The sequence below is a fragment of the Cynocephalus volans genome, chromosome 5 (assembly GCF_027409185.1).
Source record: "Cynocephalus volans isolate mCynVol1 chromosome 5, mCynVol1.pri, whole genome shotgun sequence".
Lineage (NCBI taxonomy): Eukaryota > Metazoa > Chordata > Mammalia > Dermoptera > Cynocephalidae > Cynocephalus > Cynocephalus volans.
In genome coordinates, this window is record NC_084464.1 from 16,844,506 (window position 1) to 16,870,003 (window position 25,498).

The 25,498-nt window shown below is 45.5% G+C and overlaps 1 protein-coding gene across 2 annotated transcripts in view; it reads right to left on the minus strand.

The window, feature by feature from the left end:
• Positions 1-470: 470 nt before the first annotated feature.
• Positions 471-25,498, minus strand: part of CDYL (chromodomain Y like) — a 175,530-nt gene continuing 150,502 nt past the window's right edge. For both annotated transcript variants that reach the window (XM_063096884.1, XM_063096883.1), the window contains exons 3-7: positions 18,664-18,920; positions 17,144-17,316; positions 11,187-11,397; positions 3,324-3,467; positions 471-2,124 (exon numbers count right to left, since the gene is read on the minus strand). In XM_063096884.1, coding sequence (XP_062952954.1) covers positions 1,966-2,124; positions 3,324-3,467; positions 11,187-11,397; positions 17,144-17,316; positions 18,664-18,920 — 944 coding nt within the window. In that variant the 3' untranslated portion in view covers positions 471-1,965. The remainder of the gene's footprint in view (positions 2,125-3,323; positions 3,468-11,186; positions 11,398-17,143; positions 17,317-18,663; positions 18,921-25,498) is intronic.

Sequence of the window (25,498 nt, forward strand, 5' to 3'; positions counted from 1 at the left end):
GTTAGAGGCCTGGTCCTACCTAAGTGACCTTGGGCCAAGAGTGACCTTGGGTTCCCTACCTGTGAAACAGGAATGAAAATATTCTTGTTGCAGGTTTGGGCAGAGAAGGAGTTAAGTTACGACTCTATGTAAAAGAATCTCTTACAACACTGAATTAAAGAAGCAAAGCACAGAAGCCTATCATACAGAGGGTAGAAAGGTCAAAAAGAGGCAGAACTAAGAGATATATTTTAGAAATGTTCTTTGAAAGAGAAGGGGATGATTGACACAAAATTCAGGAAGTGGTCACCTGGGTGAGCTGGGAGGATATTGGGTTATATTCTAGGTCCTGCCTAGTGAGAGTTGTGCAGGTTTTTATTCCATGAAACTGTATAAGTGTTTTATGCACATACATATGCTTCACAAAAAAGATTACAGAAAACACCCCCATGAGAAACCTCATAAATGAAGATTCAGAGAAACATGTCAAATGTGTTAAGAAATATTAGTTTTATTTAACCAGTTTTCACAGATGAATATTTATTCTATAAAAACTTTACAGATTGTACAGTTTATATATAGTTCAAACTACTGAACGAAAAAGTAGGTCCCACAGATGCAAAAATACTGTACCAATCAATCCAAGGTAAAAGCAAATTTACACACTGTACAGCTCTCCATGTGACTGGGGAGGTGGTCAGTTCTAAGTATAAACTTCAAAACTGTACAAAAATAAGGGTTTGATTTTATTTCGTTCTTCATACATTCAATATGATTGCAAGCTCAGAAGCCTAACTAATAATAGGCGTCTGTAGTCACGAATCAGTCCCCACTCCTGAAAGGAATGCACACGTCTATGCACACAGGGCACTCTTGGACACCGTACTATACTCATATACTGTATAGACATAAAAGCAGAGACCAAAAACATTAAATGTCAGATATAAGGTAGTTCTTTTTTGTTTTGAAAGAAGTTTCTGCATTTAATAGTGTGCCAAAAGAATTTTAACTTATTAAATAAAATATATTCTAAGTAAACCTAAAAATTACACTTTATAAACATAAAAATATTTTTTTGGTGTGATACATCAATCATATCTGCAAATAGAAAACCAAAACTGTATATAAAGTAGTATATCTCACCCAGCAACAAGAAGCACTTATGTAGTTATTTTTCAAAGGGGTCAGAAAAACTATTTAAAACCAACTAAGCCTAACTTATAACTTAGATATTCATACTTAAGCTATTTAGTGATTCACTAATACTGCAAAACAAGCTTTCTTTTAGAGAGACAGTGGTTTCTTCATGTTAACTGGGTAAGAACTGGACATATTAAAAAAGGGAGAATCAGCTGATATTTCAGCACGAATCTGAAGTGTATGTTTGGGTGGGGGTATGCACATCAGTGGATTTTTCATCAGAAATATTTATCCTAAAAGATAAGTCTTACTTTTGATTTAGAATTTTCCATCTCTGAGATATTTGTACCTTCTTGGAGATAAAGCCCAACATCTCAGATCTTTCTGTATCTCAATTTGGGGCAGGGGAGGTAAGGCTGGCTAATATCTCTTTAGAATCTGTTCTAGAAGGAAAAAAAATGAGAAGAACAAACATTATTCCAGACTTTTCTGCCACCCAAAACCAACAAAACACAATTCTTTTCTTTTTTAATACAGTACTAGCCAAAGAAAACAAAAATTAGAGCTTCCAAGAGCAGTCTAGTGCTTACCATTATACTTTTATACTTGTGTGTATATAAGTATAAAATAATGACGTTTGGACAAAGGAGCTTTGAAGTTATTTATTTTAAAATTACAGTACTTAAAAACTCCTTGATAATAAACAGCTTGGATGTTTCCAGTACTGTTTCCAAGCATGAGCTACAGGTGAACTTGTTTTAGGCTGTGAAGATGGATTAGGGTAACTTAGAGCCACCAATGTCCTGCTTAATCCAATTCCAGTGTCACTAGCAGGCAGCCTGCCAATCAAAACTCATCAATTTTCCTCTGCAAGTACTTTAACATGGAGTCCATCCCTTGGGCAGAGCCCCAGATTTTCTTCAGGACCTCGCACTCCCTCTCGTTGGCTTGCTCCAGCTCCATCCTCATGTTACAGCGCACAAGGGCTTTGGACTCCTCCAGCACCTGCACCAAGCAACAGCAGGCAGTGAGCAAGGTGTGTGTTTGCAGAAACTGGCCCTGTTTCTCCCCTAAATCTATGGAGGCAATTATCAAACGTGAGTAATTACCTGTTAAAAAGGCTACCAGACATTTTTTCACAATACATATGAGGTCTAATACATATACAGTTTGAGTGTCCCTTATGGGAAATGCTGGGAACCAGCAATGTTGTGGACTTTTTTGGATTTTGGAGTATTTGCATGTACATAATGAGAGGTTTTGGGAATGTAATCCAAGTCTAAACATGAAATAAATTTGTTTTATATATATATCTGTACAGACTGAAGGTAATTTTACTGTTAATAATTTTGTACATGAAACACATGGCCCGTCATATGAGGTTAGGTGTGGAATGTTCCACTTGTGGCATCATGTTAGTGCTCAAAAAGTTTTAGATTTTGGAGCATTTCAGATTTAGGGATGCTCAACTTATATAAAGTATATTTCACAATAGATGCCGGATAAATCCTCAACTTCAAAATGGCTGTTAATTCCCTTAATGGAGCTGCCAAAGAGAAAAAAAGGCTGTTAAGCTATTTCAAAAGAGAGCTAGGCTGTCTGCACCTGGCGCCTTGGCCCCAGTGCTAGTGCTGGACCAATGCAGACCCCTGAACTGGATGGACGATCAATGAAAACTCTGACAATGCCTGCTGAGGGTATTTTCTCAATAGCATTTCATTTTAATAACGAGGATTGTTCACATGTCTGTGAGAGTTTACATGGAAGTGTAAACTCTCATTAAAGTTATCATTAAACATTTCACCCTTTGCCAGATGTAATTTTGTTAGATTATTATTCAGCACATTTATTAAACAAAACCTTAAGCTCACTGTGGGGGTGGGGAAAAACTAAACGTGATTATATGAAAGGGCTTTGGAAACAGTAAAGCATTATATAAATGCTGGTTGTTGCAGGACATTTTAAGCTACTACATTTCAGACTGAAGTCCATTCCTTTAATTCTCGGTATGTGCAAAGGGAGGATGCGGTAGTGGATCTGGGATGATGCAAGTGTGGCTTCTGGCGGTACCTCATGTGAAGGTGCCTGCTGAGTGCAAAGGTGGAGGACGTGGGAAGCATTGTCAGATATGACACTGAGCTTTCTGGAGGAAAAGTTTATGTTTTTAAAAAAGTAACATATATAAGAGAACAAATTAGACGTACAACTGGGTTACATGAGGCAAGCTCCTTAATCCGAACCATGACTTCCTGGGTGAAGGTCCCAGGCCAGAACACCTGGGAGACCAGGCCCTTGCCACATGCCTCCTGCGCAGTCAGCTTCCGCCCGCTGAGCAACATTTCATTTGCCTGAAAGGAAGAAGAATTGATGGGATATGAGATGCGAGGGGTAGGCAGGCAGAGAAGACCCATCCCGAAAACCCATCCCTCAAAAACGCATACCGAAGACAGACATTTGAAAATGCCACCATGTTCTCTGTGGCCACTCAGCATAAACCTTGTGCAAGACACAGTCAACGGGGCAGGTGGGAGATAACACACTGGGCCAGTGATTTTTAAAAAATGAATGTGAAAAGCTGATTTTATGATGTTATGCAGAATCACATGGACTCAGAAATCCACCTTTCCAACCAACTGAGGTAGCTGGCCAGCCCAATTTGAGGTTATTGACATAACTTCCTCTCCTACACCTGCCTTCCTCCTGCTAAAGCCAGCTCTTCCCACGTGTGAACTCATTTAATGCACAAAACAACCCCGGGAAAATGAGGCATAAAGCAAGGTTAGGCAATTTGTAATTTTAAGGATTTGAGCCAGGCATTGAACTACAACACAATATTTTCTGAATCTGAGAGAGGCCAAGGGTGACTTGTTCAAAGCATACAGAAAATGTGTTCTAATGGCAGTGAATGTTTCTGCTGGAGTATACCTTAGAGGCCACATTTTATCGCTTAGAAATTAAAATAAGAAACTAACAGGACCTAAACGTGTCCAAAAATTACTGTAGTCTGCTCAAGCAGGTCTGACTATAGTTACTTCACCTGAAGAAAGTTAACATTTGTTTTTGTTTTTAAAAATATACATGTATATCTACATGAAATTGATTAACTCCATCCCGGGTTCTAGATCACCTAAGGTCTCAGCACAACGTGTATGGATTTTCCATCACTCAAAAGGCTCACAGATGCTGAGATGGGGGAGAAGGGGAGATTATGTATCTGACAGACTCCACACTAGCCTGATGTGACCACTTCCTGCCTGTGGTTTACCTTGTACGGTTCATCTTCCTGAAGGCTCCTATGGTCATGAAGAAGATTTGACCATGAGCTTTGGGGGCAGGTAAAACACACTTTGGTAGGCGACTTCTTTTTCCAAAAGAGGCAAAATCATTGTTAGGAAAAGGCCCTGGAGTTGTGAAGTCCTCTTGGCTGACAGTGCCCTACACCTGCAGCTAACCCGCAGGTGAGACCCACAGACTGGAGAGCTCACAGGACCTAGCTAGCCAAGCAACAACTGTGTGGCTGGTTCACCATCCTTTCAACACAGGCAGAGATGGGACATCAGTGCTGGGGACAGGCTTTGCCCAAAAAGGGTTTGCAGGGTTCTCAATGCCCCCCAAAGCGGAGCCTGTTATGTGTGCCAAGTCTTGGAAAAGTCATGAGTGTATGAAGAGTTTGGAGATGTTTTACAGAAGCCCTGAACAGAACAGGCCCTCCTCAGTGAAAAGAGGGCTCATTAATGATGAATTTAGAAACTGGCCTCCATCTTCCTGCTACAGTGACTCAGTGGGAGGCATGCCATGGGACAGAATTTCCTTTCGTAGACTACACTTCTTGCATTCTCAATGCTCAGTGATGACCACAAGGCTAAATCCCTCAAGTTCAGCAGGAGGCATGTCCCCAGAGCTGACGTGAAGCACAGCAACATGGCTGGGCAGCGGCCACCACCAGTGTGTCCCCAGGTGCTGCTTCTCTGCCCTGCTGGTCACTTCTATGCATGCTATCTTCTGCCATCTGGAGGTCAACATGCAGCCTGTCTCCATTTGCTGACTCCCTCAGGCCTGGCCCTCCCCTCTAGTCACCACGGCCAGTCTCCCTCCTTGGAGTCGGCAGCCCCAGCCCTGCTTGTCACTGAGATGTCTCCCTGCTGGTACCCTTCTCTGTTCCAGATGGTTGGGCGTGCAGGTATTTCTGAATTTACCCAAGGCTATGAATTACAGGACCAGTTCAAGGCTGCTGGCGCTCTCTCAGGTAAACACCAGCAGTGGGCGGACTTAAAACTACAGTCATCAAAAAAAACCAAAACTATTAAGAAAATCCCCCTGGTAAGATGAGCAGGATGAAATACGCTCAGTTTGTACTGACAGTCAACTCTGTATCACAAATATATGTAATCAATTATTTCAATTAATAAAATAAGCAAATACACTCAATTTGAACGAGTACATTCTCATACACACAATTTTCAGTAGTTCTAAAATGAAAGGTTTTAAACTTCTATTCAAATAACAGACTCACAAATATGCAGTCACTGGGAAGTTTAAAGTGGCAGAATTAACAAGGGACTAAATGTAGACAACCTGCAAAAGTAACTGACGCGATCAAAACAAAACTGTATTTTAATTGTTTACTTTTGGGCAGTTGGCCAGTACAGGGATCCAAACCCTTGACCTTGTGTTATAACACTGTGCTCTAACCAACTGGGCGAACTGGCCAGTCCAACTATTTTTAAACGTCATTGTGTAACCATCTAAATGGGAAATGCCAAAGGAAAGGGAAATGGAGTTGTCTTTTAGTTCAGCCAAAATGACTGCATTAAGAGGTACAGTGATGACACAGGCCAGCCTGAATGGGCAGGAGCAGCGGTGGCAGGGGCTTTCCTCCCCTCGGACTGTCTCTAAACTCCCCAAGAGGGCGGCTCTTACTGGCGAGCTCAGGTAAGGACGTCAGCCGCGCACCGGGCACCTCTCCAGACTCCCACCTGAGCGGGATCCAGAGAGCCGCAGGGTTCACTAATGGGGGCGTGCGTTCCTCCTGTTGGGTGTCCTCTTCGCTCCTGTCAGTGAAGGCTTCTTCAAGTGTCAACTACAGAGCCCAGAACACTCATGAGCACACAGGCCCCCGGGGTTGGTACCTGCAGCATCTGGCCCGTAGCAGGAGGTCCATGAATGTTCACTGGGGAAGAGCAGACCCAGAGGCTAATTTGTACAGCCTGCCCACACCTGCAGCACACGCCCTGGAGGAGAGCTTGCACGGCTCAGTTCACCCACGTGCGCTTTTTATTCCGCCACCATGACCCCTGTGGTTTCTCCTTCTTGCAGTTTTGTGCATACCAACTGGGCAAAACCAGGCTAGCATCAGTGCTGCCTCAGGCTGTAGAAAGCTCCAATATACCAAAAGCTCATGAGAGGAACTACATTACTAGGTAGTCACTTCCAACTAGAGCTGTCACAGTACAAGTCACCTCAACAGCTTTTGTTCACTTTCTGTAGAGGCTCAAACCCCCATTCACGAGGTGTGGGACGGTCACTGCGTGAGGCGTGAGTGCCTTGCTCTTGCTCAAGAGCATGGCTGCCCACCCCGGGCACGGGAGGGCTTGTGGCCAGGCAGTTCTTTGCTTGGGGTGTCCTGGGTGCTGTCGGAGGCTGAGCAGCACCCCTGGCCTCCACTGACTAGCACCTCCTCAGCAGTGACAACTAAACCGTCTCCGGACACTACCGTGTGTCCCTCAGCGTGGGGGTGGGGCGATGAGAACAGGTGCTCAAGTGGCACCATTCGGTCCAAGGGGATGCAAAAAGCACCCATTTGTCGAGGCCTGTCGCAAGAGCAGCCTTCACTCTGCAGTGATGTCAGGAATTTATGGGTCTCTCTGAGCAGTGACCTCTAAGACCTCCACTCCCAAGCAGTATTTGGCCCAAAGGCTCCTCTTCCAAATGTCTTTGCCTGAAATGTGTTTGAATGTCAAGTCTGTTTAACATTTTCCCCAGATCTGCCCTTCCTGTGGGTGTGACTGACATCACACATCTACGTAGCTCCCACAGTGAGAGAGGGCATGTCTCCATCTCCTTTGGAGAAACAACTCCACATGAGTTCAGTGTGATGTTACCGATAACGATTCTCTGCAGAACAGGCAGTAACTGGTAGGAAACTATTTTACAGTAATAACTGAAAATGAACTTGAAGTAACTTTATTGATGATAACAAGTGCTGGGGGGGTGGTGGAGGATGGTGAAAAGAACAAGACAAGAGACTTGGACACGTACCCATGTCTGCATCCTGTGAAACACTGAGCACCAACTGGGTTGGATGCAGACACGCCTAGTGCTTGTCAGGGGCACTGCAAGTCTCCGGGGCCACGCCAATGGTCGAGCGCACCACAGCTCCACCGTGCCCTCCTCCCAGTCCTGCTTCCTCTTTCCCTTCCATGGACGATGACACATAATCCACCAAATCCTACTTCCCAAATCCATCTCAGCTTCCAGAGAAACCAACTCGTGACAGTTGGGAGTTGGAGACAGGGTGAGGAGAGGGACTGCAGAGCTGGATGTTCCCCAGCTGGCTGGCAACAAGGAACCCCTCCCTGCACTCCTGGGACACTCTTAGAAGCACGGAGTAAGTGGGGCCTGGCCCCCAGTTGAGTTTAGAGTGAAGAGGAAAGGCCAGGACTGCTGTGGCCAATGTGGAGGACAGGACAAGATGCCATGTGGAAGTCACAGCGAGTGCCAGAGGGAGGATGGCAGGGCAGCCCCAGAGCCCTGGAGCAAGGCCGTGCTGTCCTCAGCAGGGAAGGATGTGCCTGGAGTACTGACTGGGCCCTGGGAGGGACGGAGAACCTGGCCACAGGGCACCAAATGACCATGCACGGGAAACATCCATCACAATCTGAGTTCCATCAGACCCACAGCGTGAGGTCGGCAGCCACGCTGGAGCCTTACCCAGCGGTGGCAGATGCACCTGGTCATCCAGCTGGGGTAGGAGCAGACGTGGATCGAGCTTAGAGGATCAAATGACCCGCAGCAGGGTGAGTGGCCTGGGTGGCTGGCAGGGCGTCAAAGATTGGTGACAAGCAGGTAAAGACAGGGGCGTGGGGGTGGGTGGGGAAGGGCAGAGTGTTGTATCACGTTGATGTCTACCAGGGAGCATTCCCCGCAAAGGGGAACTGAGCAACTACGTGAGACAGCTGGTGCTGGCCACCCCAGCACTAGTGCGACAGACATGTGAACCAAGTGGCCGCATGCAAGGGAGGATCAAGAGCACAGACTCCAACTCAACAAGGCTGACTTAGCTACTGTGGCCGCAGGACGCCCAGCCTGCCAGCCAGATACCTGCGCAACACCATCCCTGGAGGCCATTCCATTGGTGGCTCGTGGTGGCAAGCTGACCGTCCTAACAGAGATGGACACTCCCTCTGGGTGTGCCCCACCTCAGGTCCTCAGGCAGCTCCCATCCCTGAGGCTTGCGGAGAGTCAGGGGCACTGGCGTGGGTGCTGCTGAACACTGCACCTGACCAGCAGACCATCATCACCAGAGAATGTGCAGAGAAGCCAGGGCCGTGGGGTACTCTGGCTGGGTCACCCATGGTACCCATGGAAGCTACCAGCCTGGTGGGGCATCAGCAGGGCCGGGGTGGGGGCAGTACCAGGTTGGAGGGGCGCTCCATGAGGAAGGGCACCATCTACCAACATGTAGTATACACAGTGCACCAAGGACATCTATGTGGTGCTAAGTCCTCTGGGAAATGGGATGGAAGCAGGTGGCCCTGGTCCTCCCCTGCCTAACTGTAGCAGTAAGTGGACGAGTGCAGAGACTCTGGCCACAGCAGGGTGCAGTGACCAGGCCCCAGGCCCCTCGGGGGCAGGTGTCCCACCACCGGGAAGGCCACTGGGGCCAGCAGAGGGGGCAGGGCAGCGCTGAGGCTGGATGTGGTAGCTGCATTCTGTCCTACTAACCTTCCTCCCTCTTCTCATTTATTTATTTTAAACTTTCTGTTTTTGGAATAAGTTCAGACAATGAAACAATTACAAAAGTAGAACAGCATTTCCATAAATCCTTCACCCAGCTCTCCCCGGGTTGACACGTTGTATAGCATTTTATGGTAATCAAAACCAGAAAATCATATTGACACCATGCTACTAACTAAACGGCAAACCCCATACTAATTTTGCCCGTTTTCCCACCTGTGTCCTTTCTCTAACCTGGGATCCCACCCAGGGTCCCACACTGCTTTGAGCTGTCAGGTCCCCACGGTTTCCTCCCATCAGAGACGTTTCCTCAGTTCCTCGGTGTCTCTGAGACCCGACGTTGTGGGGGAGCGCTGCTCAGTGTCTGCAGGCTGCCCTGGTCTGGTTCTGGTTTGTCCAACACCTGCTCATAAGTGGACCAAGGAGACCTACGTCTAAACAGGACTCCCTCAGAGCATCGCACGGGGCATACCAAGGTCGGTAAGTCTTGTTTCTGGTGAACTGTGACCACTCACTAAGACGCTGCCTGCCAGGTCTCTCCACTGTAAAATCACTCCTTTTCCCACGGCAAGTAATGAGAGGATGCAAATACCCTTTTTCTCATTACACTGTGGAGGGTTAGAAATGTTGATTCTCATTTGGTTTTTAGAATAGGGTTTTTAGGTAAATACACGTATGGGGCAAAAGCCCTAGGGTAAGAGGTGACAGCCTACAGCCAGAGGGCAACAGCCCATCTAATCAGTGCTTAGGTATGGGACTGTATACTTTAATGATTTTAGAGCTAACGGGTGGTAGGTTATACTTTAGATAATGATCGCAGTTTGACCAACTTAGGTTTTCACAAATTATACTTTGGAACGTCACATTGTTAATTTTACTGATGTTACTAGTTTCCATTGTTTAAGCTATACTTAGCCATAGATAACTTTTGTCACATAGCCCGTGTCTTTGTGTTCTTTTAAAATGATTGAATCAACTGATTTTTCTTGTGAAACTTCCCTGTTTTTACAACAGAAACAGAAGCTAACTTTAATTGGGGCTCTATCCAGTTTTCTCATTCCTAACAGAGGAGCTGCTGAGGTGCAGACCCTTCAGACTTCTCATTGCATTCATGGTGCTTTGAGTAAGCCTTTTTTCCGTCTCCCTTACACAGTGAGAAGTATAACAACACTCTTACTGATTTTAACATCCAGGTGGTTCTTGCCTGAAACAGTTATTGCTGTCTTATCTTTCTCCTCTAAGTTCCCCCGAGGGGGAGAGGCCCCTGGAACCTGGAGGAACTGCCCTCCAAACATGCACGATAAGGTGGGTATGATCGGCACCAGGGTGGACTGTGGTGGACACTGAAATATGCTGCCGCCCCCGCCAGGAGAGTCACCCCCTGATGGGCATAGCATTCTTCCTGTGCACCCCACACCCAGTGATGATGGACACAAAGGAAGCAGCCACCTCAGCCCACTGTCAGGCAAATGGGGACAGGCCACGTGTGCTCCAGAGCTCTGTGGGTGGCCGAAGCTTTGTCCTACCTTCCTCCCTGTCCCTTCACTGGGTGAGGACCACCTGATAATTCTCCTACACACCAAACTCATCAAATTCTCCTGCATTTGGAGGACCCAACTCCTCACTACCTCCTGCCATTTCAGGACTAAGGAATGAGATAAGCATAACTTCTTAACTCACAAGCTACGATACAAACACAAACTATTACCATGGGTGGATTTGTTTAAACAGTTGAAAAATAAACCACAAAAATTATACCCCAAAAAACCCTCTCTTATCCTACGCAACTTCTCCCCCTCTAGGTTATTTGGTAGAGAACTTTTCAATTGTAAACTGTTGTTTGGGTGTCTAACTGGGTATTTACTAACAGTGGATATCAGTTTGAATTATGCAAAGCTACAGGCTCATCAATGAATGAGGTCCTTCTCCAGGGAAGGATGCAAAGCTGTGTCAGTAACGTTCTAGGAACCAAAATCTGAATTACAAGAGAATCTGATGAAAAGTCCCTGCAGAATGACACACAGTGTATATTCAGAGAAACAGTAACCAAACTAGATTTCTTCAGGAAGTTTTCTACAATGATTTTTTTTTTTTAAAAAAAAGGTACTCACAGATGCGCCTCCCATAATCTTGGGAAACATAACGGTAGAACAGCCATCTGGACTCTGTCCGAAGGTAGTATAGGGTGTTTGAAACCAAGCCTTTTCGTTAGCCCAAACCACATCACAAAGAGGCAATATGGATGCTCCTAGTCCAATGGCTGGGCCATTGACTGCTACAATAATAGGCTTCTTAAACTGAATGAAAGTATTCACGAAGTTTCTAAAATGAAAAATAAATGGGGAATTACTCAAAACATTGCATATTTGAGCAAATGAAAAATCTATTACGGAATTCAATTCACCACGATGTAAACTCTGGAAATCTTCTCCCAGAACCTGTGAACCATGGGTTGATGAACTACATGTGACCATGCAAGAGGTGGCTGCTGCTACAGGACTGCTGTGGAGGTGACAAGGAACATATGGCCAGAGGCTGCTTCTGTGTCTGCAGGCGGCCCTTGGGCTCTATGACCAACACTTCCTGCTCTTCAACCTTTCTTCTCTAGAAGACCTAAGGAGCCCAGTACGCACCATGGGCTTCATACGACCAGCCAGGAAGCTATTCCAGAGACAACGCGGCACAAGGCAGCATACTGAGACTGCCTGTGTGGAGGGAACACTGGTGGATTAGGGGGTAAGAAATCACGGGGCTGTGGCTGGCCTTGCTTTGTGCTTTCACACTGCTCACTGATTATTTGGAAACAACAAATATTGCCTGAGTTTATACTGAACTAGACTGAATGACCTGGGGCATACAGAGACAAGAGCCTCACAGGCTGCTTGTTGGTTTAAAATGTGCGATGGGCACGTAAGACTTGGCCAGCACGGCAAGGCGTGCGCTGGCACAGCGTTTGCATTGCGTCACATGCTGGAGGACAGGATTGCAGCAGGAGTTCAAGAGGCAGTGAGACTGGGAGCAGGGTGGCCTTCACGGAGGTTGCAGATTTTCATTAAACTGAGCCAGTGCTATTTTTGGATTTGTTTTAGGATCAGGCTGGCAAAGCAGGCTGCTTTTCAATTAAGAGTAGGTTGGTGCCACACCATATTGGGAATGTGCATCTTCTTCCTGAAACTGGAAGATGATTTTATGTCCACAGGTTGTTTCTTGTTATGATTCAACACAGTGGAGGAGAGGATAAACATACACTGAGATAAATACAAGGTAACCCCTTTGAGGCAGTCTGAGTTCTAGATCAGAATTACAGAATAAATGGAACTTTTCACTTGCTGGATTCTAAACCTGACTCCCATCTTTATTTTTTGTTTTATTTAATTTTTTAAAGATGACCGATAAGGGGATCTTAACCCTTGACTTGGTGGTGTCAGCACCACATTCTCCCAAGTGAGCGAACCGGCCATCCCTATATGGGGATCCGAACCTGTGGCCTTGGTGTTATCAGCACCACACTCTCCCAAGTGAGCCACCGGCCCACCCTCTGACCCCCATCTTTAGTACTGGGAATAACAATCTGGAAGCTCTCTGCAATCCAGCAATGCAAAAACTTGAGCAATCTGTTCAGATCTTCTCTGGAAATCATGATTCAGCATCTTAGACAGTTCTCTCTAACCGTCCTAAATATTGACAGAATGGATCACTTTTTTGGAGGGTGCAGGGTGTGTGCGTGTGTGTGTGCGTGCGTGTGTGCGTGCATGCGTGCGTGTGTGTGTAACAGGGGAGGAAGCTCACAGAACTCCAGCACTGTCAGCTTGGAAATCATGATTCAGTATCTTAGACAGTTCTCTCTAACCGTCCTAAATATTGACAGAATGGATCACTTTTTTGGAGGGTGCAGGTTGTGTGTGAGGAGGGGTGTGTGTGTGTGTGTGTGTGTGAGGAGGGGTGTGTGTGTGTGTGTGTGTGCAGGTTGTGTGTGAGGAGGGGTGTGTGTGTGTGTGTGTGTGTGTGTGTGTGTGTGTAACAGGGGAGGAAGCTCACAGAACTCCAGCACTGTCAGCCTGCCCCCCCCCCAAAGCCCCCAGGGCTTGCAAGATCTTTGCATTGAGCAACAATTAACTCATTCAAATGAATGAGCTGCACTAAGACCTTCTAAATGAGAAGCCTCAGGCCTGTTAGAAAGATCACACTGGGGTTTAATGATACAAAGAGAGCCAGATAACCTTCTAAACAGGCTCTTGAAATAAGCATAGAAAAACTACAGGAAGCTACTTCAGCTGTGTTGCCTTCTGAGGATTTTGTGTCAATGACACCAGATGGAACTACATTTCCTACACTCAGTTACCAACCACTCTCCGAAAGGTAACTGCTGAATTGTCTCCATGATGTAGAGCCAACCGTTTCCACAATGTCCACGGGGGGCCCCGGAGCAGCTCTGCTCTCAAAGCAGAAAAAGCCCCAACGCTGACATCTGGAAACCCAGGATGGGAGGGTAGACTGACATGAAAGGAGGGATCAAAACCAGAGACAGAATGAAGTGATCCTCTAAAGACACAGCAACAGGATCTACTGACTTCCTGTCACAGCACAGCCCCCCGCCCGGGCGCGCCATGTGATCTGTTTGTATAGAACAAACAGAAATCTGCTTCTCAAATATACACTGAAAAAATCAAAACTTGGGTTTTAACAGGCTAGAGAAAGTTTTAGAACTGAAAACTTGTTTTTATTTTTGCCTGGAATGATAGTTTCACCTGACACTGGAGGCTCTTTCTGCGTGGGTATGAATTGAAGCTTGTACTGGAGCCAAGGCCACCTTACCCTTCCAGAACACGGACCTGCCATTCTGAGGTGTGAGCCCCGAGAGGCCATACACGACCAGCCAACACTGAAACTCATTTCGTTTAAAAAAACACAAAAAACCTTCGCAGAAATGCTTTTCTGTGTAGCAGAAACTTCCCAGGGCCACAGAGGCTCAGCCCTGTGAGTTGTGAATCAAGTCACACTGCTACGAATCAACTCACATTGCTACGAATCAAGTCACACTGCTACGAATCAAGTCACACTGCTACGGTGCAGGAGCGGCCTTCAGGCCCGGGGACGGGCTCCAGGGATGGGTGCCTGCTTGCTGCCTTTGCTGGGTGTGGAGCCAGTGTGTTTTATAACTTAAAATCAAAATGCATGCACTTTCAAATGTGCACAATGCAACACACTGCATTTAAGTTTGTTTGCTCTGGATTATTTGAGAAATGAGTTAAAGGCTGTATTGGGTACGGCAGGGAAGCAAAGAGATACCTGCCACAAAATTGGTTAAAAAAAAAAGATTTACGATTAAATAAAATTCTTCCTTTGAGGAACATTTACTGATTGACAGTCACACAAGACGACAGTCTAGGACAGTTTAGGGAGAAGAGGCAGCAAGGGACTGAAGCGACAGCTCGCTGCTTTTCCTTAGCTGAGTTCTCTCCTCATTCTGAATGTCTGCAGTGGGAAGGACCGGCTGGGGCAGAGGTCAGGTGCCTGGGGCACGGTTACTGCTCACTTCATTCTCTTCCAAATCCTCTAGCCTTTGGGAACTGCTCGGTCAGAGCCCCCAGTGTCCTTGTCATGGGAGAAGGTGCCTCGTTCCTGGCGCTAGGAGGATCCTCATTCTCCAGACATGGAGGACGAGTCGCCAGTCCCGCAGATTTCAAACACCTAACACTCTAAACTGACTTGTAATAGTTTTTGTTTTATCACTAATGTGCTAAGTATTTTTATTACGATGAATCTACAAACTGGTTATCACCACCAATGCCAAAAAAGGGAAACCTAATCTTCCTCTTTCCAATTTTTCGTTTGGAAATTCGCTCTAATGAAGTCCTTTGTCTTAAACTTTTAAGGAATTTGAAACAAGACACTGATATAGGCGGAGCTCGGTTTCCAGCCACTCACGAGGTCTCGGGCTCTGCCCTGGAGGAGGGTTCCTGTTCCAGGTCAGACCGACTCTCGGACCATCGGACCATCTGGGACCATGGGGAGACCGCAGAGGCCGACTATGCACGTCCAGTGGCTTCGCATGCTCAGTAGAACCGGGTCCTAGCGCCTCCCTAGCCAGCCGTGCTCAGCAAGGTGGAGTTTCTGTTCATCAGGCAGCAGGAATATGGACTAGAGGGCGTGACTGTAGAGCTGAACCCCTGCAGAGGGCGGGTGGTTGCTCACGTGGAGCCGGCCTGCGCCTGCACCCTGCACGCGCCTCGAACGGGGCGCCTCTCACTTTCCTGTTAAACCCGGGCCTGTGTGTCTCTCTCGTTCGCTGCCTTGAGCCCGTTCTCTACTGTGACTCTGCCCTTGACTTCTTTCCTGTGCTGGAGTCAGGAACCAGGTCAGAGGACGGGGTGGGCTACCAGGCCTTCCCAGACCCCTTGTCCTCCGGCATCAACACCACAGAAACAAAAAATATACATGGTAATAAGAGCTTGATGTGCATAAGCCAATCTTATCCATATAAAAATTAATTTAAATGCAAATGAGGAAGAGGAAAGGTTAAGTGAATTTGGTGTAACTAATTATTTTTTTGATGCTGCCAAAGCATATTAAGAAATATTCACACTGACAGAAATATATTCACTTAAAAAGACAAGTGGGTTTCCTTAAAGCAGGATGGGCTTTCCTGAAATACAGGTTCGGCTTTTTGTGGGATGTGAGGAGAGTGAAAGGAGAGTGGGGAGCTGATGAAAATAAATGTTTAAAGTTACCTAGAACTTCAACAAATGAAATCTCTATTTAAATCTGTGTTGATCTGTCCTGTCTTTCCTCTGCTTCTACTGACCCCAACACCACAAGCCACCACCACTGTAAAGGGTGATCAACACTGGAGGAGCAAGGGGCTGAAGCAGGGAGAGGCACCACTGACCTGACACTTACCAGCGGAGGGCAGGGAAGGGTCTCCAGGGGAAACAGAGCCAGGACTTAGCAGGCACTGGCTGACAAATCCTATTTTCTTATGACCAGAGCAGAGTGGCCAAAAAGCACCCTATTATGTGTAAATTCAGTGTGACATATGGAAAATATACAAAGTCACCACATGAGATATAATGGTTTGTATTTTAAAAATGAAAACTAAATTTACGTAATTCATCTGAATGGCTAGGTTAATAATGAGGAATATCCACAAGTTGTCTTAGAGGTCCTGACGATCTGTCAAGGACAGACCCATTTCCTATACCACAAGTTTGAAATTACTGAGACCAGAAATAATACTTAAAAAAATCAGATTATAAAATTTCAAACTATTTCTGAGAAAACAAAACCACCACCACTATACAACAGCCTAAAAAATGGTAATGTTCAAAAAGATTAAGGAATATATAACCCCCTAAATCCATGTGTACATAGTATAAGGAAATATATTAATTTTCATAAATATGTTATGAAAGGCCAAGGCAACGCCCCGTAACTCCAAGGTGTGGGGTTCCAGCACTCCTGTAGGGCTGCTTGGGGCAGTGCCCATCAGAACCACCTTGGCCCAGCCCCACCACGACAAAAGAAAGCCCCTTCCCCATCCTGCCATGCAGGGTACTTTTACTTTTTACTCCAAATTATCTAGTTCTTTGTGAAATTGGAACTTAGGATGAACTTGAACAAGAATGTGTACCTACATACTTAAAAAACCAAAAAACCAAAACAAAACTTTCCATTTGAAGTTATGAAACTAGCTTGTCATAAAGCCTAGACTATTTTATAGCCAAGCAAATGGTGAATTATTACTTGGAAGAGAATGCACCTTTCCTTAAGTGTTGAGGACAGAACACACCCACAGCACAGACAATGGAAACTCTGGCTATCCATCGTTGTACACTCTATTCATTAGAACACTGGGTTTAAGCCAGCCTTGAAATCAGTTATTTGCCTAAGGCAAGTAGTAATTTATGCCAGGCCCACAAAAAGGACAGATGACTTAATTAATTTTGCTACTAGTTTCTCTCTGTAGAAGATGTATATGGTACTCTCAAGGCTTGTTTGGGTCTGTTCCATCAGGTATACTAAAAACAAACACCCACACCAAGATTTGAAAAACACCGTGTTTGCATACCTGATAGCTTCTGCCATTTTAGTGCTTTCTCTCTTCCTGTCATCTGTCAAACGCCGTATGAAATAAATGAAGTCAAGGCCGCAGCAGAAGACACTGCCCACCGCGCTGAGCAGCACAAGCTTGCTGTCGTCGGCAGCGGCTGTGGTCAGCGCGCTCTGGACTTCTTTCATTACCTGAAAGTCACCAGAAGTTACAGTGGCGAAGAGTATTTTGGGTACAGAATCCTAGAAGCATTTTATTATTGGATAATTTGGATGTACGGAAACCACACTCACATTCATAGCCTGATATCATTCCCTGCATCTACTACGATTTGAAATAATTTGCAAATTTCTATAACCAGAGATTGGGATGCTGGGCACGGCTTGTAAATATAACTAAGTAACTAATTATAAACAGAGTATGATTAGAAAGACACATGAATCTCTAGAGTCACTGCAGCTCTCAGCAGGCAAGTTACGTGTTATATCCACTGGACACTTCCACAATCTGTACAGCAGGTGGCACATTCAACCAGTTCAAAGAAACTAGTTCAGTTCCGTTTTTTGTTGTTTTGTATTTTTTTTAAAAAACAAAACAGTCTACTACACTTGGGACGGTAATCTAAATAGTTAGGTGTATAAGTGCATTAAGTACAAGCATGTCAGCACAGGAAGATAATTTTAGAAGTGCACGAAATCATTTAAAATGACCTCTGTGGAGCATTTAAAAATAACCAACCTTTGAAGGGATTCTGAAGTCTACTAATGTACTGAGGACCAGCCCTGAACTGGTTTGTCACATGGCCCTGGCCAGACACACAGTCTTTCCGTAGTTTGGTTTCCTTCTCTGGAAAAAAACTTGACCTTGCTGCTCGCAAGTAGAAAACAAATTACTAGTGGAACTTAGAATTTTGTTAAGGTGTAGGTTCAAGTACTCCCGATTCTAGAAACTTCATAGGATTAGTTTTTGAAACTTTGCAAGCATCAGCCTCCCTCAGTCCTTGCAAGCTTACTCACTAGAACCAGCAGCAATGAACATGTGTGGAAATCCCTGCAGCTGCATGTTTCTGCTGAAGAATACCTCAAGACTAGCAGTGATGATAAATATTTTGAAGGGGCATTATATAATTCTGCCTGAACAAAGAACCCTTTAAGCATCTGATGGAAGCTAAAACACAGTGCGCATACACACATTTCCCACGTGACTTCAGCGGAGCCCCCATGACTTCCAGGTGCAGAGCTGACGGGGGGTGGGGGTTGGGGGGATGGGGACAGAGGCACAGCTACCATCTCCATGTTCAGGGCTCTGGCACCCACCACAGCTCACACCCAGGAGAATGGAGATGGACACTGAGCACAGGCCAACCATCCCAATGCTGCCAGACTTCACCTCTGCCCCTGCCTCCTGGTGGACATGGTAAGCAGGTCCAGAAGGAGGCTTAGAAAGAGCACAAAAAGCACCAGCTCAGCAAAGCAGGCCTGGGAAACAGGGGCACGGGGAAGCACGAGGCACACGTCAGCCTGGGGAGCGCCTCTCACCTCTGGGTTTAGTGAGTTATTCTCTGATGACTTTGTGGATAACAAGATATGGGTGAAGCCGTCTTGCTTCCTGACGACAATATCTCTGTATCTGTAGGCACTTTCTGTTTGCCTCACACTGAAACGCAACCGCTTGTCAAAAGGCTGGTCTCTTCTGTCGTCAATAAATTTCCTTTTCCCAGCAGTCACTCCTGTGACAGATGTCTGTATGTTGGTTGTTCCATTGGCTGTTAGTGCATCCATGAACGGAGATGTACCTGCCAAGAGTTAGGACATCACAGACCACTGTGATTTCAAACACCGATTCACTCCCTAGTGTCATCTTTGAATTAGATAAAAATGCTCATTACAAACCCAGGATTTAGCATATTAATGCAAGAATGTTAAAAATTGTAACCTTCAGGGCTGGCTGGTTAGCTCAGTTGGTTAGAGCGTGATGTTGCGACACCAAGGTCAAGGGTTTGGATGGCTGCACTGGCCAACTGCCAAAAAGAAATCTCTAATGTGCCAAACTATGCTGGCCTAGGGGAAAGACATTACCCGGCCAGCCACCAAAAAATAAAATAAAATAAAATAGAACCTTTAGAAAGTCCACATTTAAAGGTGTTTGCTCAGTGTCTGACAGGGAAGGCACTCACTGTAAAGAAGCTACAAAATTTGAGACTTTTGAAGAATGGAATTAGAACAGAATGGGTCTCATGCACAGTACCTATTCCAGGTTTGAGAATTTGAAAGAAAACTGATTCAAGAAAATATCTTATTATTAAAGTCGAAGCTATTTGCCACCTAGTCAAAAGTTCTTTTTCTGAATGCAAGATCGAGCTGTGTAGACATCAGATGCAGCCACCCATCCCTGTCATCTACAGAGCAATGTGGCAGCCACCACTGCAGACCACTGCCCCTGTGGGGCACTCTGGGTGCTTAGGAGTTCTTCCGTATGCTGCCCGGGGAGGAGACTATTAGGAGGTCTGTCCACTGGTCCTACTTCTACTGCCTTTTCAAACAGCCCTTAAAAGTAGCTGAAGATAGCTGTCTTCCCTCCCACTACGTGAGTGTCCCCCATGGCTCCTTCATGGGTCAGAGCTCCTCAACATCAATAAGGTTGCTGTTTGGCAATCAGTCTGAAGATATGGCCTCTAGAACTTAGTATTTTTTAGTATAATGAAGTCAAGCATTTCTTTTAATACTTTACTGGAGTTACCAAGATATGTCAGGATAAGGATTCAAGTATTAAGGCAAATCATGTTCCTCCATCTATATGAATTGTCTAAATATTATCTAACATGGTAATGAATGCACAGGGCATTTGAATGGGGAAAAAATGGGAAAGAAATGTAAAAAACTGGATCAGGCTTTAGTAATAAAATTAGCAAAGGTATAAATTCTCTGAGGGAAAGAACATGAAGAATTATGAATTAGAAATATTTCCTTCAAAGTAGGAAAGAATAAGCCAAAGCTACCAGAAAACACTCAAGGATGGACAAAATATCTACCTCATCTCCCTGGTAAAACAACTTGACTTTCATTCAACTGGAAGAAATAACACTATCCATTTTGATCTTTGGAAGTTTTTTTAAAAAACAAAACCGAACTTTTTGAAAAATTTAAGGGTTTATAATGTACCTGTATATGGCTCAAAAATCTGAACATGTAAAAAGGGATGGTGAAAGGCCTCTCACTGCCTCCCCCATTTGCCAGGACCCCCACATCCCACATTTGGCCACAGGGGCTGGTCTCTCAGGTATTGTCCCAGAGCGTCTTTATGTATATACAGGTTATAAGCATCTCTAATCTGAAAATCTGAAATCCCAAAATTTTTTGAGTACTCACATGGCGCTCAAGGAAATGCTCATTGGAGCATTTAGGATTTCTGGATTAGGGATGCTCAACTTGGTTAAATATCTGCAAATATTAAAAAAAAAAAGGGAACCAAGGGGTTTGGATCCTTATATAGGGATGGCTGGTTAGCTCACTTGGGAGAGCGTGGTGCTGACAACACCAAGTCAAGGGTTAAGATCCCCTTTACTGGTCATCTTTTTATTAAAACAAACAAACAAACAAAACACCACACACAAAATCTGAAATCCGACACACTTCTAGTACCAAAGCATTTCAGTTAAGGGATTACAAGAAAATGTGAATAAATACTTCCCCTTTTAAACACAAACGGTAGCACACTACACGCAGTGTTTTGTTATGTCTTATTACACACACTGTAATACCCTGCTCGTACAAGACATATATACACAGTTCTATCTTACTTTCATTCATCTGACAGTATCTTTGAGCCCCCTTTCTCTCTCAGGAGATAGCTTCTTTATTTTTTCCTAGGGCTGCATAGTAGCCCACTCTGTGGATGCACTCTAACTCATCTTTTCTGATCCACATTGGAATAAACACTAATATTCAATGAACTTTTGATATTACAAACAATGTTGCAACCTTGGTCTATGTCATTCCAATGCTGGTAAATCTACAGGACAAATTTCTAAAGGATTTGTAACCTGTAGTATTTCTAACTGAAAGAGCATTTGACAAGATGTCACCAGTCAGACAAGGTGTTGCTGAATTATTCTGAGGAACTTAGGAAATGTCTTTTTTCTTTTAACCTTCATTCTCTTTCCTACCAGATCCTTCTCCCACCTGTGTTTAAGAATATTCTCCAGTCTCCTCTACCCTCAGGCACCCGCTCTACTCTGCTTCTTGGCTACTGCCCTCTGCTGTCATGCCTGTCACTGCCTCGCCTGGTCTACACTTGTTGTCTTCACTTCTCCCTCTGTCCATCATTCTTCAACCCACTTAAATTTGGAGCTGGAGTCTACATGGCCAGATAAGTTCTTGAGTAAGAGAAAAGGATCATGTCTGGTTCTGGACCATTGAGCCTGTGTGAGCAGGAGAGGGGAGCATTCACAGGGAGCTTGAAAGTAGTGGGAGAGGAGGGCCGGCCCCGTGGCGCACTCGGGAGAGTGCAGCGCTTGGGAGCGCAGCGGCGCTCCTGCCGCGGGTTTGGATCCTATATAGGGATGGCCGGTGCGCTCACTGGCTGAGCGCGGTGCAGGTGACACCAAGCCAAGGGTTGAGATCCCCTTACCGGTCACAAAAAGGACAAAAAAAAAAGGAGTGGGAGAGGAGGTGAGGGAGGGAGACTGGAGGATCCGTGGGGAGTGAGCATTCAGGTGAGGATGCTGCAGAGCCTGAGAGCGGTGGGGAGTCAGGGCTGGAGATAAGAACCTAGACAGTGCTGTCCAGAGGAGATGGTGGAGCTGACAGGTGAGAGCTCCAAAGAAAGAGCAAGTGAGCCTGCTGTGGTGCTGGGAAAGCCATACACAGGGCCAGGATGCAGCAGAGAAGCCGGGGGACGGATAACAGGCTCCCGGGAGGAAGTAGAGAATGCCATGGCCGTGAGGATGTGTCCAGTGTGGCACATGCTGCAGAGAGGCGGAGAAGCATGGAAGAGAGGAAACTGGAGGGGAGATCAGAGGCCACTGATAAACGTGTGCAAGTTGTTTGACTAAGTGCTGAGGGCAGACCAGGCCAGACTATGGGATACAGCGAAAGACAGATAACAGCTGTTATATAAGGGCTGGCCAGTTAGCCCAGCTGGTTAGAGCGCAGCCTTGTAACACCAAGGTCAAGGGTTTCGTTCCCTATACCAACCCAAAAAAAGGGAGATAAAAATTGTTAAATAAAAAACATACATGTTCAAATTAGGAATTTGTTAAAATGCTGATTCAAGGAACACAGAAATACAACTGCAGGTGAGAGATCGCGGACACTTAGGTAGTGCTGGCAATAATGATTTCCCTGCCCAGAGAGGATCATATCAGGAATAGTTCTGTGCAGAGGCAAGAAGCAAGGCCACACGACATGGTGGTGGGGTGACATGACATGAGACAGATGTGCAGATGGGTGGGACCCTTTGGGCCATCCAGGGAGGAGGGGGTTCCTGCACAGTACACATGCCAGTGTGCTAAAAATGGTGAGAGAGAGTTGTCTGGGTCTTTAAGAGTTACTGAACTTGAATTTGTAACTGGCGCTAGATCGAAGCACAAAAAGAACAATCCCAGCAACACGGGAAGGTCTATTGCTATGGTCTAAAAGTGTTCCCCCCAAATTCATATGTTCCAATCTTCACACCCAAGGCAACAGTCTTAGGAAGTGGGGCCTCTGGGATGTGATTAGGTCATGGGAGCAGAGCCCTCATGAATGGGATTAGTGCCCTTATAAAAGAGGCCCTAGAGAGACCCCTTTCCCCTTCCACCATGTGAGAACACAGCTAGAAGACCCTATCTATGAAACAGGAAATGGGCCCTCTTCAGACACCAAATCTGCCAGTGCCTTGATATGAGACTTCCCAGCCTCCAGAAGCCTGAACAATGGATTTCTGTTGTTGTAAATCACCAGCCTATGGGATTTTGTCACAGCAGCCCGAGCTGACTAAGATGCCTGTTGGGTGCTGAGTGGTTGCCTTCCACTAGGACAAAGCTGGCGGCTGTGGGTCGGCCCCATCCACCCCTGCACTGTTCTTGCTTTTTCACAGAATCTTTCCTTTCCCTATTTAAAAGTCACACATTCCTTAAACTCTCCAAGCAGTTTTTCTGGTGGTGTCCTTCCACGGAAGCAGGATTTCCAGGCTATGGGGTCCATGCAGCCCTTTACACGTGAACTTCAGAAAAAGCCCAACATTTTCTTGGAGGCAATAGTTCTCATGGAGCTATCCATGGTTCTGCAAATTCAGAAATGGATTCGTCTGGGCTGGTGCTGACCAAGACTACTCAGCTTGGCCTCCGGCCTCCCATATTAAAACTGTGTTGGCTCAATGTTGCCAAATGAGGTCCCCGCTGATCTCAGTCTGTGATCTCACTAGTGCCTCAACTACTGTGCCCACATCAATATGACTCCTGTGACCCTGTGTTATCCATCTGTGCAGGGCATGTCGACATCCAACTTTGCACTACTTAGGTAGAGAAGTGTTCACAGCAGGATAGAGTCTTGGAATCACAAACTGCCAGCACTGAGCTAGGTCCTGACACCCCCCCCATCCCCAAGTCCCACATCATTTAAGCCTCTCTGCCCTTCACCTGAGATGGGGAGCCATGGCATTCTCACACCATCCAGGTCTGTGCCCACCTCAGGACCTTTGCACCTGCTCTTCCCTCTGCCTAGAATGTCCCGTCCTAGAGCTTCAAATAGCTGATTTCTTTTGCTCATCTGGGCAGCAGCTCAAACATCAGTTCCTCAGTCAAGCCTTCTTGGACAATCTCATTTAATGCTGGCCCCTTCCCATCACCATTTCACATGACCCTGGCTTGTTTTCTTCATAGTGTCTCTCCAAGTTATTTCTTTCTCATTAGATATTTATTTATGCTACTTATTGTCTGTGGACTCTCCTAAGCTCTGTTAGAGCAGGGTTCCTGTTTGTCTCATTCACTAATATATCCCCAGTGCTCACAATACTCAGTAAATATTTACTGAATAAATGAATGAAAGAGACCGTAAAGTCCCTTTAGTCCAGGGATTTAGCCTGGATTTAGAGATGAGAAATTAAGTGACCTGCCAAACATCACACAGCTAACTACCTCAAGCCAATCCAGGGACAGTAAGCTCTATGCTTTACAGCAGAATCAACTGCTAATGACTAAACAAAGGTGAACAGAGATTCAGGAAAAGTACCCTCCACAACAAGAACTGTGTGAAGTTTTACTGTGATTTGCTGGACCAGCAACTCTCAGGAAAACAGAGGAACAGAAGCTTCTGTGAACTGAAAGTTCCCGAAGGATTTGGATTCAGAGACTACCAACACTCCCCCAGGATTTATTAACATAAACTTTGACTAGGAAAGAAATCTATTTTAGTGTCTCTTATAACTGGTTTTCTTTTAATATGTTCAAGAGCAAAAGAGATACCCTCAAACACGTATGGCTAATCTGTTGAATATCACTTCTTCATAAAAGTGTAAAGTCTAAAACTGACTTGTGACATCCACTTCCAACCTTAAGAAAAGAACAGTGTCTAGACTTCCTCACCTGCCACTGATAACTAGGAAACTGAATAAAATACATGAAAACAGCTGTTTGCAGACACTGGAGCAGGCAGTGCAGACTATTTCTAGAGTAAAGGTGACAAACAGGTGAGCCTGATGACCCCTGGCTTCCTGCCTCAAGCAATTCCTGCCCTGTAGGGTGCGGGTGCAGGTGCAGGAAAGGGGACCCAGATGTAGCCGGCAACTGTGCTAAACTGGAAGACAGCCAACTTGGTGGAGAGGCTCAGGAGGCTATAATCTGTGGGGCATGGTATGGGAAAGGAGGGAACTACACAAAGAGAAGGTTCCAGAACCACCTAGGGATCCCCTTGAGTCTTTGCTGAATACTCATCTGAGCATGCACAGGGAGAAATTCCACAAGACTCGACGGGGAACAACTTTTGAGGAAAGAACAATTGCTGGAGACCTGTAAACTGAACAGAGTTCACACAGGGCTGGGAGTCCCACCAGCCGGAGGGGAGAGACCTCACTGAATACACGGGCCATTCAGTAGAGACTCCAGAACAGGCACCTATCGGTAGTGGAACTAATCTAGCTCTAGAATAAAGGATACTTAGGCTTATAGTAAAAAAGCTTAAAAATAAATCTTGAAAGGATCAAACTGATATGCAAGTAATAATTTCCTGCTAGAACAAATCTAACATTTTCAAAAAGCATACAACAAAATCTAGCAGCCCGAAATATAAAAGTCACAACATTCAGCAACCAACCAAAAATTACTAAACAGTCAGTGAAGCAGGAAAATAGGACCAAGGACCAAGAGTAAATCAGTAATAAAAGAGACCTAAAAAT